Source organism: Xenia sp. Carnegie-2017, unplaced genomic scaffold (assembly GCF_021976095.1).
Source record: "Xenia sp. Carnegie-2017 unplaced genomic scaffold, XeniaSp_v1 HiC_scaffold_3, whole genome shotgun sequence".
NCBI lineage: Eukaryota > Metazoa > Cnidaria > Anthozoa > Malacalcyonacea > Xeniidae > Xenia > Xenia sp. Carnegie-2017.
In genome coordinates this window covers 9,538,386-9,558,608 of record NW_025813493.1, presented here as the reverse complement: position 1 = coordinate 9,558,608, position 20,223 = coordinate 9,538,386, and the positions used below count along the sequence as shown (strand labels likewise).

At 33.7% G+C, this 20,223-nt stretch overlaps 1 protein-coding gene across 3 annotated transcripts; it reads left to right on the top strand.

The window, feature by feature from the left end:
• Positions 1-55: 55 nt before the first annotated feature.
• LOC124454648 (DNA (cytosine-5)-methyltransferase 3A-like) lies at positions 56-18,758 on the top strand. Of its 3 annotated transcripts, XM_047005420.1 has the most exons (27): positions 56-495; positions 815-1,338; positions 2,936-2,983; positions 3,051-3,098; positions 3,854-3,909; positions 4,559-4,709; positions 5,283-5,349; positions 5,589-5,641; positions 6,263-6,415; positions 7,361-7,462; positions 8,283-8,415; positions 8,793-8,915; positions 9,210-9,251; positions 9,691-9,770; positions 10,475-10,522; positions 11,614-11,678; positions 12,327-12,381; positions 12,988-13,113; positions 13,776-13,860; positions 14,379-14,455; positions 14,644-14,718; positions 14,831-14,921; positions 15,358-15,506; positions 16,146-16,231; positions 16,320-16,395; positions 17,283-17,410; positions 18,435-18,758. In XM_047005420.1, the coding sequence occupies exons 2-27, from the start codon at positions 1,288-1,290 to the stop codon at positions 18,607-18,609; spliced, it is 2,343 nt and encodes a 780-aa protein (XP_046861376.1). In that variant the 5' UTR covers positions 56-495; positions 815-1,287; the 3' UTR covers positions 18,610-18,758. The 3 variants fall into 3 exon arrangements, with proteins under 3 accessions (XP_046861376.1, XP_046861377.1, XP_046861378.1); XM_047005421.1 differs by lacking the exons at positions 56-495; positions 815-1,338 and adding an exon at positions 1,537-1,896; XM_047005422.1 differs by lacking the exons at positions 56-495; positions 815-1,338; positions 2,936-2,983; positions 3,051-3,098; positions 5,589-5,641.
• Positions 18,759-20,223: the final 1,465 nt, after the last annotated feature.

The window sequence follows — 20,223 nt, the reverse complement described above, 5'->3', positions numbered from 1 at the left end:
CAAAAAAAGAGGAGGAAAATCCACAAAAAAAAAAAACACTTTTTGAGCCTATGTGATCATGCCTTGTAGTAATTTTTACAATTTGAAAGAATTTGATGGAAATTTAAGGAATTTTTAAGCAACTGGGAAATTTGATTGTGAGAGAACTGTCCTGGCGGTCAAATTTATGTCCTAGAAACATTCCTTCCTTGCAAGACACCTGGAAAATAGCGATTGTAAAGTATGGTTACCAGGGATAGCTTTTACATGATCAATTTATAGGAGGAAGACTGGGCTGCAGTAATGTAAAACGTGCCCGGAATAGAGGTTCTGCAGGGCTGCAACTATTTTGATGAGTACCCTTGGAAATGCTGTTGTACTCTAGTGGAAAATAAGCTGAATTTAGCAAATTAGCAAAAAAATTTTTATTTACAAACCACTGTGACTTTTCACGTGCAAGCTTCTACAACACAGGAAAGTGGTGAAAGGAAAACACTCCACTACGACAAAATCTGGGTAGTCATTTTAGATTATATAGCATTATTTAAAGTATTTCTGCATGAGATTGAATGTGCAAATGTGCTCATATTCTGATTATGAAGTGAAGATTTTCTTTCTGCGATCGAGTCTTACGGAACGACTTAAATACATCAGTTTGTATAAGAGGCCATTATTGCATGCTTTCTTATTTGAAATAAAAATAATAGCCTTCCAGGTTTTGTGCATCTGCAACTCTGCGAGAGATAGGTAATTCAACTTCAAGGAACTGACGATTTTAACACTGCGCTTTTGCGGTGCTTCTGTTGAAAAATTAACTTAATTTTACTTCACAAAGGTCCGTGGCAACACCTTAGACCGTCCCTGACAATGGAGGACGTGTAGGTGGAACGGTCGGTGGAAGAAGAAATTGGACAAGATGGAAAAATTTCTGAGCAGTCTTAACGTTGAAAACAAGCGTTTCTAATTTGTACGGCGTTCCGTGAAGGTTGTAATTAAGTCGCAACAACGTTGCAATATGACAGCAAACAAGTGAAGAGCGGAAGAACGTTCATCCTAAGTAGGAGGCTAATATTTGTTTTTCTCCTTTGGGACCGTAGCGACTTTTATTGGATGACCTCTAGAGCTCTGGAGTATCAATTCGAGAACAAGTTTTCGTTCCCTGTATTAGCAAGTTGCATATGTTATCAACGTCGTCGAGATGGAATATTTGTCGTAAACCGTCAACTAGTTTGTCGTTTGTACTTCTTGCATCATTGTCGTACTAGTATCTGTGAGAATAACATCTTGGTTGTTGTTTGGTGAAGAAGGATGGAGAATAACGAAACACCCAAAGTATCAAAAGCAAAGACACCTCATGGGGTATTTCTTTTGTATTGTGTATTTATACTGCATCATCAAAAAATATTTCATTAGCATTTCAATAGAACTCAATGCACGTCCAATTCAAAGCATTAGAAGTGCCATTGTTTTTTTTATTTACGTAAACAATTATAATTGCGAGAAATTGTATAAGAATTGCGACATTGTGCATGGAGTATTCGTAGGTAGGAATGTTAATTGAAAGCATGCTTCATGAACACGTGGTGCAAAGCATGAGTAACTGTAGTCATAATATTGTCTCAATTTCTTGCTAAAAGGAGTCACGCCAGTGCGGTAAAAATGTCAATGCTTCAATTATGTATTTGCTGTGACTAATCTTTTTTGAAAAAAGGCACAATTAGTGTAATGTTCAGCCGTCAGGATGAGATGTATGTTAATGCCGTGCAAGGAAGCATATATTTAAGTTTTTATGAGAGAAGTAGAGGGATTACATAACGACTGGCAACATTTAGTAACAATTTAAATTGACTGTGTCAACAATACGTACTATTTGGACATGGCATTAACATCACCGTTGGGATGTTGTCCTTTTTCATGGTACGTAAAGCTAATGGAGTCTACATCTTTGCTTTCTATCATTACATAATTTTAGGCTGTTACATATTTTTCTAAGTAATCAAATTGGTGGTGTATTCAAATTGTAGATTTATGTGTGTAAGCTGTTTTGCTTTCATTACATTTAATTTACTGAGATACGACAATGCATTGTATTGTAAAATTTGAGATTTTGGAAATGCATATAGTTGGTTATCTATGTGGAAGACAGTCCAGCCACCTTAAGAATTGTAAGCATCTTAATAATTATAGCAGTTTATTTTAACTGCATGTCCACATCGAGCTTTGTGTAATTGAATTTGAAATTTTGCATTCTTCTTGTATTAAAATTGAATCTGTTTCAATTGGATAACTGAATCAGTACTACTTGCCCCACATTTTCATTTAGCTGCTTTAACTTTGAAATGAAAGGAGTAGCAAAAGACAGTATGAAAATCAAAACCTGTGCTTGAATGCTAATTGGGTAGAGGATATATATGCATATATCCATAAGTTGTGCCTGACTGATTTTTTAGAAAGCCAATTCACTTTTAAAAGAAATCAGTCGAGCACTACTGAATATGTGAATATTCATCCTCCTATTTGTGTTCCAGCAACGGCCCTGGTAAAAGTAAATTAAAGTGTATTTATGCATACAACTAGTTTCAACTTGCTCTTGAAGCATTGTAATTTGGGTATAAAGACCTTGGTATTTTTGCCTCTACATATGTATGCTAGCTATATTATCACTTCAAAAAGTATGATAAGATTTCAAATTATTTCTGAATACATTTCACACTTCTTGCTGAATACCTGGTTATCGCACCATGTGATGAAAAACATCACAATTGTCATAATTTTTTCTGTCATCATTATGAAATAAATGAGCATAATTCTACATAATTTATTGAAACATTGACTTAATTGCTTTGTTAGAGATGTAAATCTAAATAGAATTGACTTTTCTTGTTAGTCATGCTTTCACACTTGTACTTTCCTTTTAGAAATAGTTTGATGATGTGTAAACTTTTTTTTTGTCAAGGTCATTGATCACAATGTAACCCATGAATATGAAAGAGAACTTTATTTAGTAAGAACAAAATGTATTAAATAATTTATGATTATCATGCTGTGTTAAAAACTGTTTAAAACTACAGATATGCCCTCAAAGGAGATGCACTCTTCAAAGCAACGGAAAAAATAAAGTGAGTGATTTAAAGTACATCTTTTGTTTGCCTTAAGTCAATGGTAGTAAACAAACGTTATGTTTTATTAAAATACTACTTCGTAAATTTCTAGTTAAAACGTTTATTGGGGTGAGACAGGGGGCGGGAAGTAAATCTTTGCAGTTTTGTCGATGAAAACTTTGTAAGTCGTTGGTCAAGAAAGTGTTCTGAACTTTTGACAAGAATGAATTTTTCTGAAATTTACTTACGAAACTGATACTCCTTTTTTTTCACTTTATATATTTTTACATGTAGTAATACTTACATTTTTTCACAATTTTAACTTACAAAAAAGCGAATTCATTGTCAAACTCTACAAACTTTACCACCAAATAACTCCTTACCAGTCTTCCTCAACCCCCAATCTTGACATCCAAATTACCCAAATTACTTACGCCGGCTAGCTTTGTGAATGGGAAGCTAGATGTTGATAATAGACCATGAAGAAATATTTATGTAACAAGAAAAATGCTTTCTAGCAACTCACTTAGTAGATATTTTTACAGGAATAAGATCAGTAATGTTTCAAAACTAGGTTAAGTTTTTCATATCTAGCAACGAAGTTAATTTAAATTTTACTTATAGACGTATTTCACAGTAAATATTCCAGATTACATATTTTTGGAAGTAATCTATGCCGTTCTTAACTTGTTTTCGTCCGGCCAAAAGGAGACGTGCAAAATACCAACTGTTATTTTTCTACCTTTGTACCATTGCTACACTAATTTTTTTAGAACATGTCGGAGAACTACTTGATGCGAGAGCAGTTCAGTCAGAACAGTCGTAAAAGGCAAGTTGAAACAGATGCGTTTACGTGTGCTTTTTTGCCGCAAAGATTTTAATTCTTTTAGAATAATTCGATATCTGTTTTTTCAATGTTAAGTAAATACTCGTCAAACATTGTTCAAACCAGTATTTTCGTTACTATAATGGCGAAGAAGGGGATGTTTAGTTTGAATTACCTAATAACGAACGTTTGAATTGACTGTTTAATTAAACATGAAATGAAAATTACGTGAAGCGAATACCAATCACCTCAATTCAATGATCAAAATGACTTGTGCAGTTTACTTATATGATTAGATGAGAACAGCTCAGAAAACTCGCGTGTTTTCATTAGATATTTTTTCTACAGTTATGACGAACAAAAGTGGTAATATATTTTCAAATTTTTTTGAAATATTTTACTAAATAAATTGATTTCAACATTCCCATTTCATCAAGTGGAGCATCTAACATGTTTCAGAGCGTCTTCTATCATTTTCCTTCCCCCCCAGGCCCCAGGCCCCCCGCCCTCTCTTGCTTCAATCTATACAAAGCAATGCTTCTTGGTTAAATGATACACCATAAAATGAAATAATGTATTTAATGATGAATAGAAATAAATCAATCCCTTAGCTACGTAAAATAATATAAAGAGATTTTTTATTACTTTCCAGAAAAGATAAAAGACTTCAAAATGACAGCAGATTTTGTGAACTCAGTGATATTAAAGGCGAGTTTAGAAGAAAGAATTCTAAACAAACACGACGTGTTGTGTCTGTCGATGAGTCACAGCCTGTGAAGAATTCTCCTCTTTCTCAGTCACAGGTTGGTTAGTTTTATTTGGGAATAAATCAACATATTTTGTTTGATGTAGCAGGTTGTCGTACTGTCTGTATAAAACTAGCGGTAAAAATAATGTCTTACTCCATAATAGAAACATTCTTTTGTTGAGATATCAGAACGAAAAAATAAACTTTTTACTCATGTATGTCAAATCGATGCAACAAATAACATTTAAAACGTTTGTGTGGAAAAAATAGGTCAAAGAACGTGATTATAACTGAGGGCGAAACTAGAACATTGATTGGGGGGGGGGTGTATATTCATACATTCAGTAGTGCCCTACTGATTTCTTTTGAAAGTAAATTTAACCTTCAAAAGAAATCAACAGGGCATAACTGAATGTATGAATATACACCCCTCCCCTCCCCACCCATCCCATTATAGCGTCTAGTTTCGTCTCTGATCATAACTTGTTTGATTTATCATCCACTGTTTTACATCGACTTTACGCTAAACTTTTTTTAAACGTGACCGTTTCCCCTTTACTTCGCCATAAAATTCACTTGCTCTTGTCCATGTTTATGGTCTAACTAATCATCTCAATGATTTTTTTAGCTTAGTTTATCTGTTCGAAGGCAGTTAAAGTATACCACATCTACGGAAGAGGATGGTTCCTTGGCTGGTATGCGCAGTTTTTCTTTTTATGCTGTCTGTCTTTTCCACAAAATGAAAATATATATGACACGTTCTTAACGAAAACTTCATGTAAAGCTGGGCAATCGCCAAAACTGTGTTCAGTCTGCACTTTTCTAGAGTGGATTTACTTAAGAATTACATTTATTATTCATAATTTAGGCCAACGATTTGCTCTATGTGAAAAGAACACTCTTAGCATTTAATGTGGTTTTTGTTCATGTGTAGATACGCAAGCTGGCGAAACTCCAACAAAAAAACCAAAATTAGAGAATCTTAAGGTGACACATAAATATGGGGATTACAAAACATAGACAGTTTTCGTGACTTTAAAGTCCTTCAAATCTTTTCCTATGTTTAAGGCTGGAAACTATTTTATAAAGTTACTTTACTCTGTGACGATGCAACCTTATAATGTCAATCTGTGAAAATAGCTGAAGCGAAGCCAGCCCGCTGGTTTTGGTCCTGCTGTGCTAATCTCGGATCATTTTATTATTCATTTCTTTAGAAATTTTGCTTACGTGGCAGGACCAAGTTTGCCGGCTGGCTATAGCTAATCCACTGCATATTATTACTTTGCGCTGATGTCATGTAGACCTTCACTAGCACATCGATAATGTAGCCTATTAGTGTCTAATGCTTCCTGTAGTGACGTAGCTAGCTTCAGTGACCTTGGGGAGGAGGGGTAATGTTAATATATGCTATATGCTTATTATAATCCCGCAGAAAACAATCGATTTCAAGAAAACTAATACAGCAGAACATGAATATAGGAATATTTCCCCGCTCTTCTTCACTTATTGAGCTGGCTACGCCTCTGGCTTTCTTATCAAAATGATTTGAAACATTTTCACGAACCCGTGTGACCATTTAAAAAACACATTTTAATATTTTTTAAACAGGAGAAGTTTCCTTCTGGTCAGCTGATATGGGGGAAATTAAAAGGTTTTGATTGGTGGCCTGGTATTGTTGTTGATGTTGGTGCTTCCGCAAGCTTGGAAAACCACATCAATGAAGTCTGGGTTAAGTGGTTTGGAGATAACAAGTTCTCAAAGGTATAAATATGTCATTATGGACGATAACTTGTTTGGTTTTTGAGGCGAGATTTACTGTATATGAAATGTGAAACTTATGAAAATAAATAGTCCATGAAGTTTAGATGACTTGCCTTGTTTGCGTTTTGCTGGCAGGCAGATTAATCCTAACAAGGTTAACCATTTTTGCTAGTGTTGTCGAAAAGCACTCCACCAAATTTACTGCCTCCTAAACGTAAACAAGGCAAGTCATCTTTAGTCACAGATAGTCTTGCATGCGTGTTATTGTTACTGTAGTTTATTGGTCAAAATCATTGTGTAAAGGTCCGTTTCCAAAATTTCACACGGAACGTATAGTTTTCTAGATTGACCATGTTTTCACCAGACTAAATACACAAAATTGAAAAATTTCTACTTGATGATCATTCAGGTTTTTAACTGGAAATTTGATCGCATTTCTTGCCTTACTTAGCGCATGCACAATCCGAAATATTTTTGGATACCGTTAGCCATTTCATCATTCCTATTGATGGAAAAAAGCAATTGACTAACTGTCACTTTGGTTATAAGATATGCATGGCACGAAAAAATTCAATGGAAGTAGCTCTGCTGTATATTCACTACACTATGTCTTATATGTCTTTATTTGCTTGCTACTCTGTGCTTGTGCTTGCTTTCAACATGGAGCGGCCAACTGAAGTTTAAATATAGCCTATGTTTCTGACCTATATTTCCAGACGTGGGAAATAGATTATTTCAGACAAACACTAAATAATAGCAACATATTCGTATAACATTTTCATTGACAACACCTGTCTGTTTGTAGTCTCATAACATTTGAAATACAGTCAAAAGCAACTTACAAAAACAATGACTCGTTTTCATTAAGAGTTAGCTACTATGAATTGCTACTGTGAAATGTTGTATTTAGATGCATACATATTGACAATTTTCTTGCTTTTCAAGCTTATCAAGAATGAAATTGTTCTCTTTCGTCATTTTCAAACAAAGTTTCTGAACTCAAAATTCAGAGGAGTTTACAAAAGAGCCGTCGTTGAAGCATTAGAGGTAGATATTGTAGTCTGTTTTGTGCTTACATTGGAAGCTGATCTTTCCAACTGCCCGTTTAGGTATGTCTATATATCAATTGAATAAACAGATCATGCAGTGGCGCAGGAAACTCGAAAGTTTCAGCTCTGTCATGGAAATTTGAAAACATTACTGTTCATTTCTTTAATATTTTTTATGCGCGTGATCAAAAAAAATTTTTAAAAACAGGACTAAATAATTGGAATGCAGCCAACCTGAAGATTTACTTCCGCCATGTAATTTCTGAAAGATTCACAGTCAGTGAACATAAAAATATTTGCATAGTGGAAGTAAAAAGTCGGCTGACTACGCTACTTGTGGGAATGCCAATAAAACCAATGACCTAGAACCCATTCTACTACGTAGATATCTGACTGCGCCGAAATGGTATAGTAATGAGTGAGGCAAGCCACCATCTTGAAAGGTGGCAAAACTGACGATATTTACGACTAATATCTGCTTTTGCTGAGTTGATTTAGAGTCGCAAAGTTGATAGTCTAGGTTTGTTCCTTAAAATGTTTGACAGGATGGATTTTTTAAAATATTTTATTTTGAGTTTTCTTTTTGCATCCTTTTAAGATGGCGTCCTTGCCTCACCTTGACAACGTAGTTAGACAACTAGAGGATTGGGTTCTAAATCATTGAATAAAATGGATTCGTAGTTTATTATCAAAATTTATTGCAACTAAAATGCAGGTTCAGTTAAAGGATATAACGGAATTCTTCCGTTAATGCATTTCTTATGATAGTCACTGGTGTATGGTTTGATTTTTGTTTTGTATCGATGAATAAATTGTAGGTTGCTGTTTCACGTTGTAAGAAAGAGTTGAACGCAGAAGACAATGAAAAGTGTGACCGTGTAAAACTTTTGTTAGACTGGGCTCTAGATGATTTTAAGCCCAGCGGACCTGAGCCATTTGAAACGATTAAAGGTTTGTTCATTGGAATTTTTGTCACAGATCATTTTTGTCTGTAGCTAAATTACATACAAAGCTCCCAAGCAAATAAAATTATGAAGGTAAATGTAAATAGGCTGAAGTAAATAAGTTAAATATACGTTAGGATTAGAAAAGGTCATTGAAGACTTTTGTTGTATACGATTATCGAGAATAGCATAATATTATGATAAATGAGTCCAGCTACGAAATTACTCAAATGTTTGTCTTTCTGCATTTATTTGATGCCATTCTTTTTTTAATTTTTTGCATGATTCGGAAAAACGACGGATGAATGTACTAACTCTCATTTAATACCGCTAAGCTGCAATAAGGGATCAAAATATTATTTAATATGTTTTTATCTTCAAAAGATGAACACAAAGTTTCAATAAGTCCGAGCGCTGTTAACCTAGAAGAGGCCTGGAACCACCATGAAGGAAAGAACAGATTTGGTCAACCAATCAGAAAACCAGCCCTAGCGGAAGACGTAAAAGGTGACTGTGCAAGGGTTGTTAAATACCAATGCAAGATTTTTTCTCTTGTTTTTAGATAAACTTGCTGGAGAGCTTACTTGACTTACGCATTATTTACTCATTTTATAGTTTGGGGAGGGTGGTTGGACTATGTAAACAAAAACATCAGTTATCAGTTTCCAAAATTCAAATTTGATATTATCGTGTTGTTTTCTATGTACTTTGTAGTTATATTTTTGTATATTAATTAATTGCAAGCTTTCTCAATAAGAATGCCGAAGTGTTTTACTATATTTGGTCCATTTTATTTTTTAGTTGTTTTTGACCAAGCAGCTTCTGGGGTTTTGAATATTGAAGGTAAAATGTAGGATTTAAAGAAAATGATGTTTGTCGTATAAAAAAATATTCCTTGACACAACTGTAGTTTTGATGAAAGCTATTTTTAGTGGCGTAGTCAACCGCAAATTTTTTCTTGCTGTGTAAATTTTCATCATTATAGTTTTTAATTTCTTTAGAAATCTAATGTTTTTACAGTGAGTAAACTCCTAAAAACTTACATAGCACGAAAAAACTTGTGGGCTGACTACGCCATTAGTTATTTCAATAGGAATTTGAACAAACAAGCTTTTTCAAATTGCTGTGCCAACAAGGACCATTTTTTTCTTCCTATAGCTGTACCATACGCAATTTTATGTCGTACATTCTTACTTGCAGAAATGACTCTCGCTGCTTATTTTTCTCAAATAGCTTTATGTGTTTAGGAAGCGACACTTTCCTTTCCGTTTTACTTCTTTAGACATCTGTCTTGGTTGTGGCGATGTCAAAATAAGTGTTCGACATCCTCTTTTTTATGGTGCACTTTGCGATGAGTGTAAGGTATAAAGCTTGATGTCTTTACGATATGTGACGATTATGGCCAATTATAATGTGTGTCTGTCGTCCAATCTTTTTTATAAAATAAAAGCAATAAAACGCGTGCGGTGATTTGTCTAGAGCCATGTTTCCATTAGCCTGTGCAAAACACATCTGAGCTCAACCAATCAAATCAGTCAAAACAGTCAGTCACTTAAAGATAATTTGCAAATCGATCATGAATACATTTTAGATGAAGAATTAAAATATTTGTTTTTTTCGCATATTTATTATTTTATAAAAGAAATAAAAGAAGGTTTTTGTGTTTCCACTGGTTTATGTGCAACCCTTTCGAGCATGTGCAACCCTCGACCTTCGGTCTAGGGCTTGCACTGATCTGCACTCGAGTTTTCCCAAAGGTCTCCTCGGTTTGCATAAGCTTGTGCAAACACAGTAAACATGTTTTATTACTTAAGTGTTGCACTTTGTGATGAGTATAAGGTACAAAGTGTGATAACACTATGATAAAATTAAATAAGGACTATAGTCAATTGATGGGTGACTAAGCAAAGTTTTTTTACAAAAAATCTGAATTTTAACTAATAGTTAATTGAACTTAACTTAAACGTTTTCAACACGATCCTCGTTCGTGTATAAGTCTTTAGCTAGTTACAATACAAATATCTTTGATAGAATTTTTTTTAATATCTTGTTAATTTTTCATTAAGGACACCTTTCTCGAATGTGTTTATCTCTTTGATGAAGACGGATACCAGGTTAAGTATCATTTAGTTGAATATTCTGGAGTTTTTCTTCTTGGTCAATGTACGTAATCGCATTGAGTATAATGATAATTGTGATGATAATTGGGATGTTTTTCTCTATCTCATGTATGGATTACATGATTTTGTACAGTTGGTAAGGTAATGATTTATTAATGTTATGAAGTCTGTTTTCTATCCAAACTGAATTGAACTTTCATGACTTGAGGTTCAAAGTGGTTCTCGCTTTCGTTTAATCAATTTTTTAATATTAATTCTTGTACTCGTTTGTTTATCTCAACAATCAATGAGACAAGAAGAACAATTATTATATGGCAAGCGTCACTTCCGGCAAAATGGCGCCCTTTGATTGGCTCAGAAACATTTTTACAGGTCAATTATTTTCCCGTAATCGACCACGGTCCAAAACGCGTAATTTTACAGTAAAATGTAAACAAACTTCTTAAAGCAAACAGCAAAACGCAAGAAAAAACGAAACAAATAACCATTTACGAATGTGAGTCGAAGGAAAAACGCTTGGAAAACAGTTTAACTATCCAGACGATACAATTTGAAACGATTTCTTTTTTACTGACAAAAAGTAGAAAAGTGAAAGAAAGCAAGCTTCGTTTCAGGTCAAATAATGTCATATAATAAACATTTTAATAACCTCGCTTTCTCGGTCTTTACTGAGAAATATCGGACCTCTGTCTTTTTGTACACACTTCGCCCTGTACAAAAAGACCTTGGTCCGATATTTTTCCGTAAAGACGTCACGCTCGGTTATTAAGGAGTTAATAATCTTTGTTTGCCATGAAGCCCACGAATGCGTTTGTTCGTGATGCATTCAACAGTAAATAAACATTGTAAAATATATAAACCGATCAAAAGTGTGTAAACATTTTCAAAGTTGGCTTAAATTATAAGTCAAAAAGGCATAAGTTGTTTGAACCTTTCATGCATCATTGGATGTTTTATAGTTTGTCTTATGAGAAGACATGTAGGCAAAAGAAAAATTTTGAAAACATAAAATTCTGTTCGGGCTATGCCCGAGCGGGATTGTACGCCGGGAGACATAATGAATCAACTGCAAACTTGATTTTTAGATGTATTGTACGATATGTGGTGATGGAAAAGAAGTTTTCATGTGTGAATCTCCAGCTTGCTTCAGGTATAATACGAGATATTTAAGGTATAATACTGGATATTTTAGATGCAACAATGAGTTCAAATGAGCAGACCTATAGAATTAAACGGCAATTTGCATTATGTTTGAGTAGAAAAACGATAATTTTGACGTGCAGGAAGTTTTTTTTCATGCAGTATACAGCTAAAACACCAAGTAAATAGGGACTTTCATTCATGAAATTAGGCATTTAAGTTTTCGCCTTCTGAAATCCCATCTTCTCATCTTTCTTTTTTGGTGTTGTCTCATTTCGGCTACAGTAGGCATATTGCTGTACATAGCTGTTGTCAAAATAAAAGTGTTTTTTTTCTGCAAAGTGATATGAAAATCTTACCACATGTTAGTGGACTTAGTTCACAAATTTTCTGGTTGGCTGTTTTAAAATTTCGCAATGATTCAATCGACATTATTATGTCATATGCTGCTAAAACAAAATGAATATGGTCAATTTTAGCGTAGAATTTTATGGCAGATATGATGACAAACTTTGTCGGCCTACAAACTAAGACCTCAGGAATAAAGTGTTTTTGTTGGCTGCATCTTCCACATGACACCAGTCTTTATGAAAATACACTTTTTTCTTCATTTTTAGTATCTATAAATGATGATTATTTTCAATTTTATTTTATGAAGATCTTACTGTGCTGTGTGTTTGGAACTAATGTGTGGCACTGGTACTGTTGAGCAGGTGAGCTTTTCTTGTTTAATGTATATGAATTTTTTACTCACAAACAATATGGAACAAACTCTGACCATTTGGCTCATGAATTTTTAAAAGAAATGTGGAATGATGGAAGCTCAATTGCTTTGTTTCCCGTACGTAGTAAGGGTCAACAGCACCGTTGGTTTGTATTGCTTCAAGTAGAAATTGGGAAAATTATCATGTATATAAATTGCTTGCCAGTTACAACACCAACTTTTTGTCCAAGTAGCATTCTTACAGTATATAGAACAAACAATACGCGGTCAGTACTCCATTGAAATTTTTTATGATAAATTACTCTTGTGATTAAAATAATATTAAATCCAATATCTGACTACTAGTAACACGAGACCGCGAACTGAGGTCAGTAATCTCATTGAATGTGCATCACTAACTTGCATATCAAAATGACCCTTTTGTGTATGTCATTTTCTTTGCTAACGCAGCAAAAAAATTTCCTTGGAAAAGCCTTTTCACAAAGCCTTTAGTACCTCTCTTACCCTTGCTCATTCATTCGTCGTCATAATTCATTCTTTATGCAATGGCATTGCATCATCATTCATTTATACTTACTTTACTGCTCTTTTGTAGATTTCGTCGTTAGAGACGTGGTGTTGTATAATGTGCCAGAATACTAAAGTTGGTCTTCTTGAAAAAAGGGAAGATTGGCAAGAGCAACTTCGACAGCTTTTTGACATGGACAAAGAACACGAATATGTATGAATGATTTGTTGAATTGAATGTCTACATTAAAACATTATGTGTGTTTGGTCGCAAATGTTTTAAGGTCTTTGATTTTTGTGAATTAGCATTTCATTAATGAAGAAAGTGTAATTTCACATATGAATTGATTTTCACATATGAAAAAGTCACATGTGAAGAATTAAATGTTATATGTGAAACTTGTGAAACTGATATTTATAAAAAAATAGCATTTCATATGTGAAAGTGTAATTTCACATGGGAATTGTTTTTCACATATGAAAAATTTACATGTGAAGAACTAGGTGTTAAATGTGAAACTGACTTTTCACTTGTGACATTTAAGTTTTACATGTGAAAATTTAATTTTATATATGAAGTGTTTTCTTTCATATATGAAAATGTCTATTTCATACGTGAAATGGCGATTTCATATATGAAATCTAATGTGAAATTTTCGTAAGGGCATCAGGGAAAACAATACAAGTATCTCTTTTTTTTCACCTGTTATTTCTAGCAATCTTACGTCCTAGCTCAATATTGTTTGCATCGATTTTGTTCATTTAAACAACCATTAATGATATTTGCAGTATATAAGTAATTAATTATTTACCATTGCTTACCTCTACTTAACAACTGGTTAATTTGATGATTTCTACAACATTATTTTTATTTAGACTCCTCCTATGGTATCACCTCCTGTGCCACCTGAAAAACGAAAACCTCTTCGTGTTCTTTCCTTATTTGACGGTATCGGAACAGGTAAATCTTTCAAACTGTTTTGATAAGCCCACCGTACATCCTTAATGAATTTTACTGTTTCATTATAGTAACACACACTCAAATACTCATACATCAAGTGTTAAAGACAGTGCCTGTTTGAAATTTTGCACTATTCTTTGACCCCTATGGCTACTCTAGGACTTAAGCCAATGATGATGCATGCTTTCTACTATTCTTGGACCCCTATGGCTACTCTAAGACTTATGTAAAGCCAATGTTGATGCATGCTTTCTACTATTCTTGGACCCCTATGGCTACTCTAAGACTTATGTAAAGCCAATGATGATGAATGCTTTCTACTATTCTTGGACCCCTATGGCTACTCTAAGACTTATGTAAGGCCAATCATGATGAATGCTTTCTACTATTCTTGGACCCCTATGGCTACTGTAGGACCTTTGTAAAGCCAATGATGATGAATGCTTTCTACTATTCTTGGACCCCTATAGCTACTGTAGGACTTTTGTAAAGCTGATGATGATGCGTGCTTTCTTTAGGATTGTTCGCGTTAAAAGAACTGGGTCTCAACGTGGAGGTTTACGTGGCATCTGAAATTGATGAAAACGCTACAATGGTACAAGCATGAATATTTTATATATTTCGATGTATTTCATTATAAAACTTCTGAATGGCCAGTAACCATTGACCACGTGCTAATTCATGAAGAACGACTTGCGTAACAAAAACGTTTCATGATTTAGTTGTGAGTTTTATCGTGAATGAGTGAAGGTGTCGTTGTTGATTCTTGTCGTATCTCTTTAGGTCGTCAAAGTTCAACATGGCGATGATGATGTTGTAAAATTAGTTGGGGATATAGAACAAATCACGCCAAATCAGGTTTAGAAATGCTCTCAATAATTGCAGCCTATTTATTCACTTGCAAGATGATCAAAAATTGGTCGTTTTTAATTTCATACTCTCATACAGGCTACATCATTTTCTCTTCCAGATTCAGTCATGGGGACCATTTGATTTGGTTATTGGTGCAAGTCCTTGCAACGATCTGTCAATTGCTAATCCTCTTCGACAAGGTGTTTATGGTAAGTCGTACCATTCTCTATTTTATGGTGTATATTGTGCTACCTGTTTCGTGGTAAATTAATCAATCAATGAATCTCAAAGATTTTCACACAATTTTAAAATTTAGAGTAGTATGTCGTAATTTTATGGAAGGTAAAGTTTGTTCAAGTTTTTTTTTATCACTATTACTTGTTGCAAGTATTGCTAAAAGTTTTAGTCATACTATGAAAATTTCAGATACGGTATTCTTCTTCGTTGTTTGAAAAAATTTACTGTTAACACAGTGAGCGAACACTTAACATATTACACAGCACGACTAAATATGCAGGTTGCCACTGCGGTATTTTAGTTACCATAGCTACACATTTTTTTGCTAAATATCACGCTTTGATTTGTGTAGTAAGTATTACATCTGAAGGTAAAATTTTTTTGAATGACGCAATTCTTCTACCACAGAGGGCAGCGGTCGTCTGTTTTTCGAGTTCTTTCGCCTACTGATGTACGCCAAGCCAGAGAAAGCAGACGCAAGGCCTTTCTTTTGGCTTTTTGAAAATGTTGTTAGCATGCGCACTGTGGATAAAAGGACAATATCTAGATTTTTACAGGTTTGTCGGTAGAATTTTTTGTTTTTGTCTTTTTTTATTGAAATGTCTATGTTAGAGTTAGATATTCTCACCTTTCTACAAACCGTTTTATTTTATTTTTCATAAATTATTATGACTACTTGATTACACCTAATTCTTTCAACTTGTTCTTTGGATGGCTAACGCTAAGTGTAAGCAGGTTTGACACAGGCTCTAACTCTGTTCTCTGGGTCGAGATTACGATTCGTTTTCTTGACATTCTAAGCTGGTAAAGCTAAGTTGAGATGAACTAACATCTTCAAACAGGCATGATTGACGAAAGAAACAGAAGAGAATATACTATGACTTTGCTAATGGATTAAGCTATAAAATATTCATAAGAATATACTATTAAGAAAAAAATACCTCAATGTGCTGTTTGTAGAATCTATAGCGTGAAGCACTCCTTTGTTGTTCGAGATTCAACTCTATAGATTCAACATATGTTGTACCATTTCCTGTTTTTGTGCTTTTGTTTTAATGTGTTGTCTTTTAAAAAAGACGGCGTTTCATATTTAGTCAGTTTTAAAGTCTATCTTAGAAAATTTCACATGTTGCTTAACGTATGTGAGACTGTTTCTTCATTCAACGCTTGCCAGATTAACTATTCCAAAATTATAGTGCAATCCTGTTGTGGTCGATGCCAAAGATATCTCTCCTGCCCGCAGAGCCCGATACTTTTGGGGAAATTTGCCAGGAATGAATCGGTAGATTTTGTATTTCTTTTTTTGAATGTTCAATTCTAACTCCTTTAATTAAGTCTGATAAAACTATGTTTCTAATTTCCTCTTTCAGACCTACAATTCCAGTCTCTGGAGACAAACTTTCTCTACAATCATGTTTAGAACCACATTGTGGTCGTAAAGCTCGCGTAAGTGTAACATCAAAATACGTAGATACGAAGCATATGTTGCTCTCAAATTCTAGTAAGTATAGTTGCCTGCCACACAGCATTCGGCTGTCGAAAAATTTAACATTATATTCTATAATGCTGTCGGCATTTGTTTGAACATTCAATGTTATATTGAAGATATCATTGATAGCTTGTGAGCTGGAGAAATACTACCCAACGACGTGACTTTAACCTATATATTTATTGTTGAGATTGTCAGTTATGTTTATTTTATGTTTTGTGTATTTAGTAATTTTTTATGAATTCCACCATTTGATATTTTTTGTCAAATGCAGTTTAGCGGATAGTACATGTCGCTGATCAACAGGAAAGTGCAGCTGGCTCATGCAAAATATCTTAAAAAGCGTATGCATAAGAGTCATGCGTGTTCAACTAAATTTATAGGTTAGATTTAGTTTCAAATTTTCCCTGACCATATTCTTGACCATAATCCTGATCCAAACGTGCCCACAGTCTTCATGTTCATCGCAAAATTGCTACTGGTGTCCGCTAAACTGCATTCTAGCCGATGTTTTATGTATGTATTGCAAAAAAATGGTAAGCATCTTATCGATCTTTTCACTATTGCTTTGCCAGACAGATCAAGCCGTATAGCTTCTTCATGAAGATGTGCTATTTAAAAACTTGCTTTAGAACAAATAGTATTTGCTCATTCTGTAACTCAATATAATAGAGTTATTTAACTATTTAACTAAAGTGTTTACTGAGTTATTTACCCTCAGTAAACACTTTATTTTGTTTCCATGACTTCATCGTAAACATTTTGATTTTAATTGGTTGACATCTTGTTCAGTATAGACCTTGATGACGTCATTATGACTACAATTCTTTCATCTATTTTACAGTTTACAAAAATACAGACAGTCACCACAAAGTCGAACTCAATCAAGCAAACAAGAGAAGGTATTTTACCCGTTGAAGTTTTCGATTCTGATGTAAATGAAGATTTACTTTGGTCTACTGAAATGGAGAGGTATATAAAAAATTCTCTTATTTTGCTATTTACATAATTATATTTAATTTGAATTTTAATCATAGCTTTTGATGGAGTAAGTGCATATATAATGACTACTGTGCGACAATAATGTTGGGTAAAGGTCTTCAATGCTACTGTGCACATGACAATCGTTGCTGTATATTTGTACACCGCCTGCCAATGATTACTTTGCTTTGTTTTCTAAAACTTCGCGTAAATGAGCATTGCACCAGAAACGTGCAACATGCTTATCCTCCCTGCAACACCTCGATTTCATTTTATTTTCGTGATGTATTGTCAATGTTGTCCTGCTTCGTACGAGATATCTTATCCACCATTTAACTATGCACTGGATTGGATTGGATTGGTTTAAGTATGTGCTGGATTGATTTGATTGGTGTACATATTGGTTTATTTAAGGAAATATTTTGTGTTTTCCTTTCGTAAAATTTTTAAGAAAAAATAATAAAAACGACGATTTTTTTAATTGCAAACATTTTTCGACATAAACAAAATGCCATTTTTTAAGTGCTAAATGATTAGTGTTACGAAATATTATACAGTATAGGAAGAAACAATATGAATAAATTATTTACAGTGAATGGGAGTGTGATCTATGTTAGAAAAATTTGCTCTTCATAAAATCGTCTTTTTTATTAAATGTTTTATAAATTTGTTGCTACTCAGAAATTATCGTACGAGATATCATATCCACCATTTAACTATGTGCTGGATTAGGTTTGATTGCTTTAAGTATGTGCTGGATTAGCTTTGATTGCTTAGGTATGTGCTGGATTACATTCGATTGGTTTAAGTATGTGCTGGATTAGATTTGATTGGTTTAATATGTGCTGGATTAGATTTGATTGGTTTAAGTATGTGCTGCATTAGATTTGATTGGTTTAAGTGTGTGCTGGAGTAGATTTGATTGGGGTACACATGGATTTAGTTAAAAAAATATTTTGTGTTTTCCTTTCGTAAAATTTTTGTTGAAAGAAATTTTTCATGCTAAATTTCTCAGGTTATTTGGGTTTCCACCTCATTATACTGACGTCGCCAACATGGGTCGAAATCAGCGACAGAAATTGCTTGGTAAATCTTGGAGCGTTCCAGTAATCAAACATCTTTTTTCACCACTAAGGGAATATTTCAGTTCAAAATCCGTTGCAGAGGATTGCAATCAAAGCAAAAGCTAAATCCACGTATTTTTTTCTCATTTCTTTTCCTTTATCAGACAAAAAATTCCTCCTTAGAAGGAATGTAACATTTTTACATGTTATCTTATTTCTTGATGTTGTCACTTTTTCTCGTGGACAGGTAGTATGCAAAAGATTTTCTAACTATGCATTGCTTTCTGGATTTTTGAATTTTATTTTGTGGATTTTTGAATTTTGTTTTCTGTCATCCTAGTTGATCCTCGTCACTCTTGTCTTGTCAATGTTGACCGTTGAAACTGTTTTTATTTTATGTTGTTTATTTTTTATGTTCAAAATTATCCGTTGTTTAATGTTTTACATATTTACCAAAGATCCAGCTTTTGAGAAGCAACTCGGGTCTTACATACTTTGATTTGAAATTCCATACACTCGCGGGATTCTATTTTGCGTTATTCTTTTCTTTTGGTGATTGTTTATTTTAATACGTAAACATTATTTGAAATTATAATTGAGCTATCATGGCATTTACGAAAAAATTTGGACTTCTTTTAATATGAAAGCAAGCAATGCAGCTTATTTTCTGCCGACAGTGTTTGTCAACCAGCACTTTTGGTTTTATTTTTATATTCTGTATTCTAATATTCTAAAACTCGTTTCCTAGAAAATATAGTTTTAGTTATGTACTAAAAAGCTCGTCAAAGCAAATACGTGAAAGTTTTTAACGACTTAAGAGATTAAGATGATATAACAGTGTTGGACAAACATTTCCACAGTTTGTGAACGTGAACCAAAATTTTCATTGATTGCCTTTAAGCATTCGCTTTTTTGTACAGAACGATCCTTTCGACTTCTGCTTACATTTTTTCAGCCTATAAAACAACTAAATATGTCCAACTTTCAAAAACTACGAGAAGAAACATTAGTTTGTACCAACTATAAACAAATTACGTCCGAGTTTTTAATTGTTGATTGACGTTTCTCTTATAGTCATTAAAAAGTTTCCCTATTGCTTTCATTATTTTCAGTAGAAATAAAACGTTTTTTCTGTTATTTCAATTTTATTAAACATGCTGATCGTTGAAGTTTATATTAAGGAAGTTTTGTGATATCCAAGTTTTATTAATATTTCCCTATGAATAATCATTAGCTACATTTTAAGTTATCAAGTTTCTGTTTTATTGATGTAATGTTATGTTATTAAATGAATTTTCAAGTCAAAACTCTTTCACCAGTTTTTTTAAAGGCCCGTTTCCACTTAAGAAAATTTTCCACGGAACGTATTATTTTCCAGGTTGCGCATGCGCTAACAAGAGATGCGATCAAATTTTCCAGTGGAAAAAAATCGAATGTTCTTTGTATAGAAATTTTTCAGCTCTGTGTATTTATCCGGTGACTGCATGTGCAACCTTGGTAATTATACTTTATCTCTTGAATCAATTATACTTTATAGAAAAAACTTCAATCGAAAATGTTGCGCGGGTTACTTCAATGCTATGGTAAAATTCATCTTTCACCGACTGATATCTTTTAAAAGAACTTCCGATATTCTTATAGCCTTTCTCGCTCGTATAATCTCATTGTCTGCACCATTTTTAAGTAACCCTTTCAACTGGCTCATCCACAAATTCCGCTTTCACGTGTTAATATCACTCA

Bases quoted from the DNA above. Each gene is read 5' to 3' on its own strand.
- LOC124454648 (XM_047005420.1), top strand. From the start codon at position 1,288: ATGGAGAATAACGAAACACCCAAAGTATCAAAAGCAAAGACACCTCAT. The intron at 11,679-12,326 runs GTATAATACGAG...TATTTTATGAAG, and splicing joins GAATCTCCAGCTTGCTTCAG to ATCTTACTGTGCTGTGTGTT. The intron at 17,411-18,434 runs GTATATAAAAAA...TAAATTTCTCAG, and splicing joins TGGTCTACTGAAATGGAGAG to GTTATTTGGGTTTCCACCTC.